This window comes from Hyposmocoma kahamanoa, unplaced genomic scaffold, assembly GCF_003589595.1.
Source record: "Hyposmocoma kahamanoa isolate Upper Pololo Valley unplaced genomic scaffold, ASM358959v1 166, whole genome shotgun sequence".
Lineage (NCBI taxonomy): Eukaryota > Metazoa > Arthropoda > Insecta > Lepidoptera > Cosmopterigidae > Hyposmocoma > Hyposmocoma kahamanoa.
In genome coordinates this window covers 1,504,305-1,515,375 of record NW_020653601.1, presented here as the reverse complement: position 1 = coordinate 1,515,375, position 11,071 = coordinate 1,504,305, and the positions used below count along the sequence as shown (strand labels likewise).

The window sequence follows — 11,071 nt, the reverse complement described above, 5'->3', positions numbered from 1 at the left end:
GGCAACAGTAGGCATTCATAAGAGTAGGTCTCGTTTGTATGAGCTATATGCTACGAAAACTTATAATACTAATTCCAGTTTTATAGAATATGTTAAAAGTTATTCAAAGGTATTTAAAAAAGTATGTATAGCTGCTAAGGTTAACTTGCACAGCGATAAAATTATACAATCGAAAATAAATCTAAAACTACTTGGAGTATAATAAATAAAGTGTCAGGCAGGGTTAAACAATATGATATAGATATAGTTCTAGAGTTAGACGGCAAACTTATTAAATCAAAAGATGAGGTAGCCCAAGCTTTTGAATCATTTTTTTCGGAAATCGCCGTGAATACTACAAAATCAATAAATTCCTCTCCATCTCTTGCTATTGATCTCCTAAAGAAAAATGTTTAGTTTTAATCATCATGTTAATTAAAAAAATATCGTTAAAGCTTTTAAATGTATACACGTTAAAAAAACTGAAGATCTCTGGGGCATATCGACCAAATTTATAGACTCGGTAATTAATCTAATTTCTCCAAATTTAGCTGATGCATTCAATAGGTGCGTTGACGAAGGTATTTTTCCCGATTTGATGAAATACAATAAGGTTATTCCTTTATTCAAAAGCGGTAGGAAAGTTGATCCTAGTAACTATAGGCCCATTTCAATACTACCAGCATTAAGTAAGATATTCGAAAAGGTTAATTTGACTCAACTACTGTCGTATTTCGGTAGTGGTAGATCGACTAGCGATGCGGGGGTAGCACTACTAAAACATATCTTTGTTGCATGGGAAAGGTCCCAGAAAGCTATTGGGGTTTTCTGTGACCTCTCAAAGGCATTTGATTGCGTGGATCATATTACTCTTATTAGGAAGCTGGAATATTACGGAGTAAGTGGCAAGGCGTTGGAACTTGTCTCGTCATATCTTAACGGTAGAATTCAGAGAGTAGACAAAAAACATAGTAACTTCTTTGGGTACTCCGGTAAAAAGGGGCGTTTCTCAGGGCTCAATACCTGGACCTTTCTTGTTTCTCATTTATATTACTGATCTGCCATTCTTTGTTAAGGACCTTTGCAAAATAGTATTGTTGCTGACGACTCATCCTTGATTTTTAAAACAGACAGACATAACGTTAACTATGACAATATTAATGATATCCTTTCAAAGGTAGTTTATTGGTTTAATATTAACAATTAATTGCTCAACGCCAAGAAGACAAAATGTGTTAAATTTGAATGACCTAATGTAAAATCGACTAACCGAATCATAGAAATAAATGGAGAAAAGTTAGACCTTGTCAATAAAGCTGTCTTTTTGGGAGTGACCTTAGATAATAAACTCCAATGTTTTCCACATATATCTTCCTTGGCCAGCAGATTAAGTTCTGTTGCTAGAATCGTCGCATTTAAAGAATAAAAATGCTTATTCTCTCTAGCCTTAATAGCCACAAAATTGTAATTCGCGGGAAACAGCCTCGTATTCGAGAAACATACATGCAGACGGGTTGAATTTGTAAAGCCGAATACTATATGTTTATACATAAATTCGCTGCTGCCTGTCTTCAAGATTGAGTGCCTAATCGGTCTCTTTCACACCTGAAACCATGTGTACGCGACTTAGAATACTTATTTATATATTTATGTTCAAACTTGAAATTCATGTAATCTTTATTTTATATGTAAGAAAATGAGTCATTGATTACTGGATACACACATAGACAACCACAAATTACACCCAAACTCACGAGAGAAGTAAACGTAATCAAACCCTGGACCTCTGCGTGGCAGAATGAGTAAGAACCGTTAGGGGTAGCTCTTAATAAAAAATGTGGTACACGTTTCCCGTAAACTTACTTCTGACTACAAAATGTTATTTTTGGAAATTATATTTTATAAACAGAAGTGATTTTTTGGTAAATATTAGTTTTAAAGTCACTTTTTAACCGACTATAAAAAAGGAGGTTCTCAATTCGACTCCATGTTTGTTTTTGTATATTTGCGATAACGCCTTGTGAACCGCTTTTGATGATTCTTTTTTTGTTGGACATAGAGTACCTCAATAGTGGTTCCACATAAATTTGAAGAAAATGTTCCCCCTCTAAGGGTGGCAGACTCGGTAACCGATTTCAATCAAAATTGGCAAAATCGATGTAATTCCACGAGCTTTTGAGGTCGGTATTTCTAGTACTCTGTATTTAGATTATTTATTAAACTTTTTGTTATCCTAAGAAATGAAACTATTTTTCCGGATTTAAATCACGTATATTTGTTTTTTCAAACAAACCACAATGGTGGTTTAAAAAATTGTTTTTTAAAACGATATATTAATATTTTTACAATAAAATAATTTGTAAAACAATGTAGCGTAAATTTCAATGATTCTTTGTAAAATTAAAAATAAGGTATTTATTTATAACTTTTGTAACTATAGCGAAAAAAATAGAGTGATTTGCATTAATATTAGACATAACTAGTTGATGAATCGACCTCAAAAGTATTTGCTGTTTTATTGAAATATAGTTCGCCACTATATAGGACTTGACACTGAAGATAATAAAAATAGGTTCTCACTACGACACTACTCAAAGTATATTTAGAGAAAAACGCCTCGAATTGGAGAAATAGCAAAATCAACCATTAAAGTAATTGCTCCTAAATTAAAGTTAGGCGATGTTAATAAAAATGAATCTTCATGCGTGAACAGCCATCCTCCGAGGTGGATGATTTTCTTCAAAATGAAATGGGACTACTGTGGAAGTACCCCCTTTCCAACAAAAGAAGAATCATGAAAATCGGTTAACAAATACCGGAGTTATCGCGTAACATACATACAAAAAAAAAGAAAAAAAAGAACATACAGTCAAATTGAGAACCTCATTTCATTAATTTTTGTTTATCTTACAAGACTAAGCCGTCGAATTATATAAGATATGCCTCTAAGTCGTGGTTATGAAAGTTTAATAATAATTTTCGGTACGAAAATGGCTTAATTGCTAATCAGTCACTTTTTTGTCAAAGGTGAGGCTTGTTCCCATTCTCCGTCCAACTCGAACGACGCATGATGCGAATTTTTTTTATGAATATCTTAAATAATTATGACAGATCGAGACAACCTGAAACAGCTAACGGGTCCTTTGTCCCTAAACTACGCTGTAAACTTTAATTGAAGTTTTTGATTCTCTACAGTTTTAAACCTCGTAAATGGCCGAAGCTTTTCCGAGTTTGTTTACTAAATGTCTATTCTCTGCCGTCTTGAATAGGCCCAAATTGTAGTTTTCAGGAAACAGATGCCGGTAGAGTACTCCATTCGTTTGCCCTGCGCATTAGGAAGGGGCAGAAGAGATAGACCGTGATGGATAATGGTTATCACGGCCTTATTGATATTTGAAGTACTTAAGGTGTACCTTTTGTATTATATATTTCGGAAACACAGATGCTGTTTTTCAGAAAATATACAGGTAGGTCGGTTGTCAATTTTTTTAAAGCTGTATACTATGCCTTTACACAGAAATAGAATGGCGATATAGTAATGTAATGTAAAAAAAAAAAGTAAAGCAGTAATTGCCTCCTCCTTCTTGCCAAGTCGGTTAGAACTGATAGACAAAACATTACACGTCCCACTGCAGGGCAATGACCTCCCTTCCCTTTTTCCACTCTTCGCGATTTAACGCCGCTACAGACCGCCAAGACCTCATATACGCGTCCAATTTGACACGCATCTCGTTCTGGGTCTTCCACGGCTCAGTTCCATTTGAGCACGCGGCTTTATGACCAATGTCAACAATTTGTGTTTTGGAGCGCAATTTCCAAGATATTGCGCTCCATGCCTCGCTGACACACCCGTCACACTAGACGAAAAGATGTGTCTTTCAAAAATTTGTTCCTTATCACACTTTGACAATTAAGAGCGAGCAGAGGAAAAATTCCTAATCTTCGATTTGATTTTCGAGGGGTACATCCACTTTAAACTTAAAAATAAAATATTGTATGAGTAACTGCACGATGTATTCAAGCATAGACACCAATGTCAACAATTTGTGTTTTGGAGCGCAATTTCCAAGATACTGCGCTCCATGCCTCGCTGACACACCCGTCACACTAGATGAAAAAATGTGTCTTTCAAAAATTTGTTCCTTATCACACTTTGACAATTAACGCCAGGTGCGGTGTGGCCGTAATTCTTGGCACCCTACATCTGAGATTACATAACAGAGGGTTGGTTCAGGGCTCTGATTGTTTTGGCAGTTATACTTTCTTGATTTATGCAATTTAAATGTTTGAAAGTTTACACGGTTTGTTTGAAATTTCCGTTATAGACAGATTAAAAATACTTCTGGCATTACTTCCTTAGATGAGACACGTGCTTAACAGTTGGATGTATAATGAGTTGATTGAAATAATCTCAGTACAGAGTACTAAAAAAACCGACCTCAAAAGTACGTGGAATTACGTCTATTTGCTAAGTTTTATTGAAATATCCCCTAGTTCGCCACTATACAGGACTTGACCCTGGAGATCATTGACTTACAAATAAATGGACGACGGGTCTAATACAAAAACCTCGAAAAAAATGTCCCAAGTCAACCTATTCGAAATTTAAATTGTAATGTCATCGCAGTATCGCGCTGTCAGTAGAACAAATGAAGACTAAAGCGGAGTTTGGCGCTCTGTATACGATTTTAGCGTCTTACAAGTGCGGACACTTTTTAGCGCGGACCGACGTCCATATAATTGTAAGTCAATGCTGGAGATAATAAAAATAGGTTCTCACTACGACACTACTGAAAGTATATTCAGAGAAAAACGCCTTGAATTTGAGAAATAGCAAAATCAACCATTAAAGTAATTGCTCCTAAATTAATGTTAGGCGCTATTTATGAAAATGAATCTTCATGCGTGAACAGCCACCCTTTGAGGTGGATGATTTTCTTCAAAATGAAATGGGACCACTATGGAAGTACCCCCTTTTCAACAAAAAAAGAATCATGAACAGTAACAAAAGTATTGACGTAGCTTTGCTTTATCTCTTTGACATTAGTAACAAACAGTAGCATTGTTTTAGCAGCAGTAGAGCTCGTAAAAGAATTCGTCCAGCGAAGTACTGCCACCTTACATATTTCAAGCAGTAACGTGAGCATTACTGCGTTCCAGTTTGGAAGGGTAACGGTGCTGGTGAAATTACAGGCACATGGGACTAGTCAACTTATGACTCAGGGCAACGATACCAATATCCTGTACCTCTACCACGAGTTTACTTTGAGAGTAGTCGCTAGCGACCGCGTAAATACTTCACAATTTTGTATGGCAAACTATACAGCGCCTCTGGCGGTCACATGGAGAAACACCAAATCAAATCAAATCAAATCAAATCATTTTATTCGTCATCATGGGTATAACAGTACAGATGTTAACGTTTAAAATATTGATCTCCATGACGTACCATCAAGGCATACGAAATGTAGAGTCTCAAAGAAACATTATTAATAAAAATCACATTACATTGACCAACTAATTATACATTATTAAATTAAACCAAGGCAATCTTAAATTTAAAAATAAAGTGATACAATTAAACAAATGTCAATAAATTAAAATACGTCATCAATTACAATACACAGTCATGTCTTTTATAAATTAATAAATATACAAAAATTCCTCCAGGGAGTAGAATGTTTTTTCAATAAGATAGTTAAATAATTTGCGTTTAAATTCGTCGAAAGTGTCACTCTGCCTGATCTGTAATGGCAATTTATTATAGATTTTAGGTGCCATTACGAACATGCTTTTTTGAAGCAATGCAGTTCTACAAATTCTTTGGCGTAGCTGGCCTAGACGACGTGCTCGTGTGGCCAAGGGAATAAGGTCCGGGTGATGTCGTATAAATAAGGCGGTTTCATAAATATACATGGATGGCAAAGTCAGAATTTTTAACTCTTTGAAATAATTTTTACAACTGTCGGTCTGTTTTAGGCCACAAATTGCCCTTATACATCTCTTTTGAGCTCGAAAAACTTGTATGATATTACTTGCGTTACCCCAAAATAAGATTCCATATCTGAGTGTTGCAGCTACGTAACTGTGGTAAACCACAAGTAAAGCGTTTTTATTAACCACCTTAGACAATTTAAAAAGAGCATATGATTGCTTCGATAGTTTGTTACATATTACTTGAAGTTGCTCTTCCCATTGCATTTTCCTATTTATGTAGATTCCCAGGAATTTGGTCTCTTGTGTTTCATCTATGACATGGTTGTTATAAATTATTCTGTTTGTCAGAGAGTTGTCGCCTCTCTGCTTGAAATTCATAATCATTGTTTTGTCAAAATTTAGTAATAAATTATTCGATTTTAGCCATGTCATTACATTTACTAGGGAGTCAAATATTTCATTTTCATTCTCAAATATAATAGTACAATCGTCAGCGAATAAAGTCATATGATTTGGAATCGATGTAGGCATATCATTAATATAAATAATAAATAGCAATGGGGCGAGTATACTGCCCTGCGGCACTCCGTACTTCACAGTTCTTGGAGAAGATTCGTACGTACCTTCGATTTTTGTTTTTAAAGAAATTCTACTAATTTGTGTTATTTGTGTTCTATTGCTCAGATATGATTTTATTAATTCTAGAGTATTACCGCGTATACCATAAATTTCTAATTTTTGTAATAATATGTTGTGATCCACATAGTCAAAAGCTTTTGACATGTCCATATACAGTGCCATTACTGGTTGTCTCATGTCCATTCTACTATAAATAATATTCAAAAATTCATAAATTGCAAGTTCGATGGATTTATTTTTGCGAAAACCCTTTTGTTCGTTACAAAATATGTCATTTATTTCAAAATAATTATAAATACTATTAAAAATCACTTTTTCAACAATCTTCGAAAATATAGGTATCAAAGCTACAGGTCTATAATTTTTCATAATGTCACTTTGACCTTTTTATAAAGTGGTTTAATTATGGTGGTTTTAAGTTTAGATGGGAATGTACCCTGCTCGAGGCATAAGTTGATTATGTGACTTAGCATTGGTGAAATTATATCACACACAATTTTAATTATGTTTGTACTTAATTCATCGTAACCTGTACTGTTTGTACTCTTTAAGTCTCTTATTATTTTACGGACTTCTTCCGGCTTAACAGGTCTTAAGAAAATCGATTTATAGCCATTAAACTTACAATATTTTATACCTTCATGTGAGCAATAATTTATAGGTTGCACCTGATCTATGAAATAGTTATTAAAATTTTGTGCTATCTGGTTGGGATTTGTAATATTTTTTCCATCGACGGTTATTTGCGTTATGTTGTCCTTTGGAAACTGTTCCTTAGTGCTATTGATGATAGACCATGTTGCTTTAGATTTATTTTTAGAATTAAGTATATAATAGTTATTTTGGGATTTTTGTGTTAATTTTAAAATTTTCTTGTATCTTAAAGAGTATTTCCGAAATATTTCTTTGTCATGATTACTTTTTGAAATTCGATAGGTCCATAACAGATTTCTTCGACGTTTACTACAGTTTTTTATGCCACGTGAAATCCATTTGGGTTTTCGCTGAGTACAAATTTTCCTTCTTACAATAGGGAAGCATAGATCATAGAGTAATTTGAACAAACTAAAAAACTCGTTATATGCGTCATCAGCTTCATTCGATGAAAATACTTCATTAAAACTTAATTGTGTCAGGTGTTCCAAAAACTTGTAAATGTTTTCTGCACTATAGTCACGTTTCATTGTAAACCAGTAATTAAATTTACACATTGTTTTTACGGGAATATTTAACAGCTGTGCACTGTGATCAGACATTTCCCAATCAAGAACTTCACTCTGTATACCGCGAATGTTTTTTGAAAATAATATGTTATCAATACAGGTGCCACTCCTTGGCCTAGTGATAGTTTCAACAGCAGGTTTTAAGTTAAGATTATACATAATTTGTGTAAATATTTTTGTGTATTTATTTGTATTATCAAGTAAATTAATATTTAAATCGCCACATATGACAATTTTTTTACTGTTGTTACCTGTCAGGGATGTAATCATATCACAGAATTTACTGAAGAACATCTCAAAATAATGGTCTCTATTTCTATTTTTCGGAGGTCTATAAACGCAAGCTATTATCAGTTTTTGTTCTACGAGTTCTAAAGCACAGCATTCTATAACATTAGGCACGTTAAATTTATGTATTATGTCAATATTTTTGTATTTTAAATTATTTTTTATTAGTATACATGAGCCACCATTTCTTCTGCATCTAGTAAAGCGTGATGCTAGTTTAAAGTTAGGAATATTCAGTAAGTCAATGTCATCTTGTACCATATTATGTTCTGTGATGCAAATTATATCAATCTCTCTTTCACAATCCCTTAATTCATCTAAATTTACTATTAGTTCGTCAGATTTATTCAAAAGCCCATCAATATTTTGATGTAGAATATTCAGCCTATTGTACACGAAAAAGCTGTTCTTTGATTTCACTGCTGACTGTATCCGCCAAGGGATACAAACCCTCACTGCTTATTTCTATGGGTTCCGTTTGAGTACCTTTGCTTGTATGTGATTCCAGGTTTTCAGTATTTTTAACGTAATTGTCATAGGACAATTTATAACTAATATGCAATATTTCTCTTAATATATGTCGACATAAAAATGATGCAAAATTATAACGTTTAGGAATGAATCTCTTAAAATCTAAATCCAAGTAAGCAACATTTTTAAACTTCCCACAGATTAGCTTGATGGTATGACTTAAGTTAGCCTCATTAAGATGCTTGTTTAATGGTGTTTCACATATTATGACATTCGTGTTTGATAGTAAACTTAACCACAATAAAAGGTTACATTGAATATCTAAAGGGTTGTCATCATTCATACAGCCCAACAATACAACATAGTCCCGAGACGTAAGTAACGATAATTCGGTTTTGTACGAATCTATTATATTTACAAGCTTTGCTCCAGGTTTCCAATATGAAAATATAGAAAATTTGGAGCCCAGTAGTTTTTGCAGAGACTGTCTAACTCCTTTTCCCTGTTGGTCTGCTAATACATATACCTTGCTATTTCCAGTTGATGTCAACCTACTGTTTTGCACCTCATTTTCTTTCCAAGTGTTGTTCTTGTCTCCATTGTTGTTGTTGGTAATATTTTTTGTATTTTCTTGTGTGTGTTTAGGAATATCGATAACTCCTCTTTCTATTACAGTATGATTTTTCCCTTGTCTTTTATCTTCTGAGGGTTCTTTTCGGCTTTCTTCCTCCTTGGATGAGGGTAGATGGACAATTTTCTTTTCTTTAGTGTTGTTTTTCCCTATTATCGTGTCATCTCCAAGACTAGAGTAATTCAGGTCTTCAAATTCTTTATCTTGTTTGTTCTTTACTATTAAGTGACATTCCTGTAATTCACTGATCAGTTTTTCATTCTTCCGTTTCAAATTAAAGATATTGTTTATAAGTTTTTTTGTTCGTTGTAGTTGTTTTTTCGTCCCTTTCCTAAGTCTCTTCATATTTTCTGTCTCCAATTTCGGCAACTTTCCAAAATTCTCTAACTCAACTTCTGTTTGTGTAGATACAGTTACTTGCAAACGTAGATCATTATTAGGTTTTTGTGGGCTGTTATGGGATATAACCTTTCTAATCTTACGGATCACCGGGGACGAAATTTTGTCAAAAGATTCAGCTAGGCCAATTTCCTTAAACATGTTTACCGTTTTCTTGAGTTTTTCAACAGTGCGTTTTAGTTCATTATTTTCCAAAATCATGTTTTCTATTTCTTGATCTGCAGATCCCAAATTTCGAGTCAAAGTTTCTATTTTTAGTTTATATTCTTCCAATAGAAAATTATTTTGTCCTGAGATTGAGGGTAGGCTGTTTGTTGACGTCTCCAGGAGTGATGAATTAGTCGTTATATCTTTTCCTGTATCACAGTCCGATTGAGAGAAAGACCTTGTTTTCTTTCTGATAGTAATATTCATGTGATCCATTTTTGATGTAGGTCAAATAATAATAATAATTTTGACAAGCAATGAGAAATAATTAAGAAGACAAAAAAAAAAAAAAAAAAACTGGTCCTTTGTAGTCGTCAGATTCGAACTCGGAACCCCTGAATTCAAACTGTCCGTGTCAGCCGCTTGGCCATGACACTTATGACGTCAAGTAGCGAAATAGTCAAACACTTCGTTCACTAACGACTTGTTTCGAATCTGTTAACATTTTATCAATGTGGGTATTCAAGTTCGAAGTCCAAATATTGTAATCAGTTGTTCGTCGATGTATTGTTATTTGAAACTACACTGTACGATATTGATTTGAAGTATTTGTTTATGTAGTAATGGTTTATTTAGTCACTTTCGACACTGATTTACACTATTACTTATGAGAAATGTTCACTTTATGGTATATTTTGCTTTCGTTTCTACACTCGAAATATTTACCGGTTGTATCGTCCTTTATCACTGCAATATTAGATCGTAACATTAACACTATGAAAGTTATCGCTTTTACAAACAATTTGTACTAGTCTTTATGTAGTTCAGTGCGCTTTTACAATTTTTTAATATTTACAAACGGGGAGATACTTCAAAACGATACTCGCGTTGCGATCGCCACGCCACCTCACCATTTATATACAAACATTTTACGCGGTCGCTGCTGGACGAACTCTTAAATTCTTTGGTTTCTCATGTTCTTTTACAGGTCTCTTAATGTCTGATTCGATCTCTCTTTTCGAAAGACCTTTCTTTTCGTTGATTTTGAGTTTTTTTATGTGGTCCATAGTGGGTGGTCACATCTCAGTACCGTAAGTCACCACTGGCAATATGCTTTAGTTAAAGATTTACTTCAAATGAGAAGACCTGGCGCAATTGTGTACTTACCACGAAATTATATGAAAACATTTGAAAAATGTCAAAGTTCCGTTTATATTTGGGTCAATTTAGGAATGAATTTCAAACAGTAAAAAGTTGCCGAAATTCCTTTCCGGGTTTTGCAGTTAGCACGCAAACAGGAAAATTCCCAAAATGGTATGCCGCAATTTGCGAGGCAGTGACGGTATTTGGTGAATAT

General features: G+C 34.0%; 1 protein-coding gene across 1 annotated transcript in view; it reads right to left on the bottom strand.

Moving 5' to 3' along the window:
* Positions 1-9,990, bottom strand: part of LOC113225536 (dedicator of cytokinesis protein 1) — a 198,497-nt gene extending 188,507 nt beyond the window's left edge. The window contains exon 1 of the mRNA XM_026457860.1: positions 9,093-9,990. Coding sequence (XP_026313645.1) covers positions 9,093-9,990 — 898 coding nt within the window. The remainder of the gene's footprint in view (positions 1-9,092) is intronic.
* Between the last annotated feature and the right edge of the window lie 1,081 nt (positions 9,991-11,071).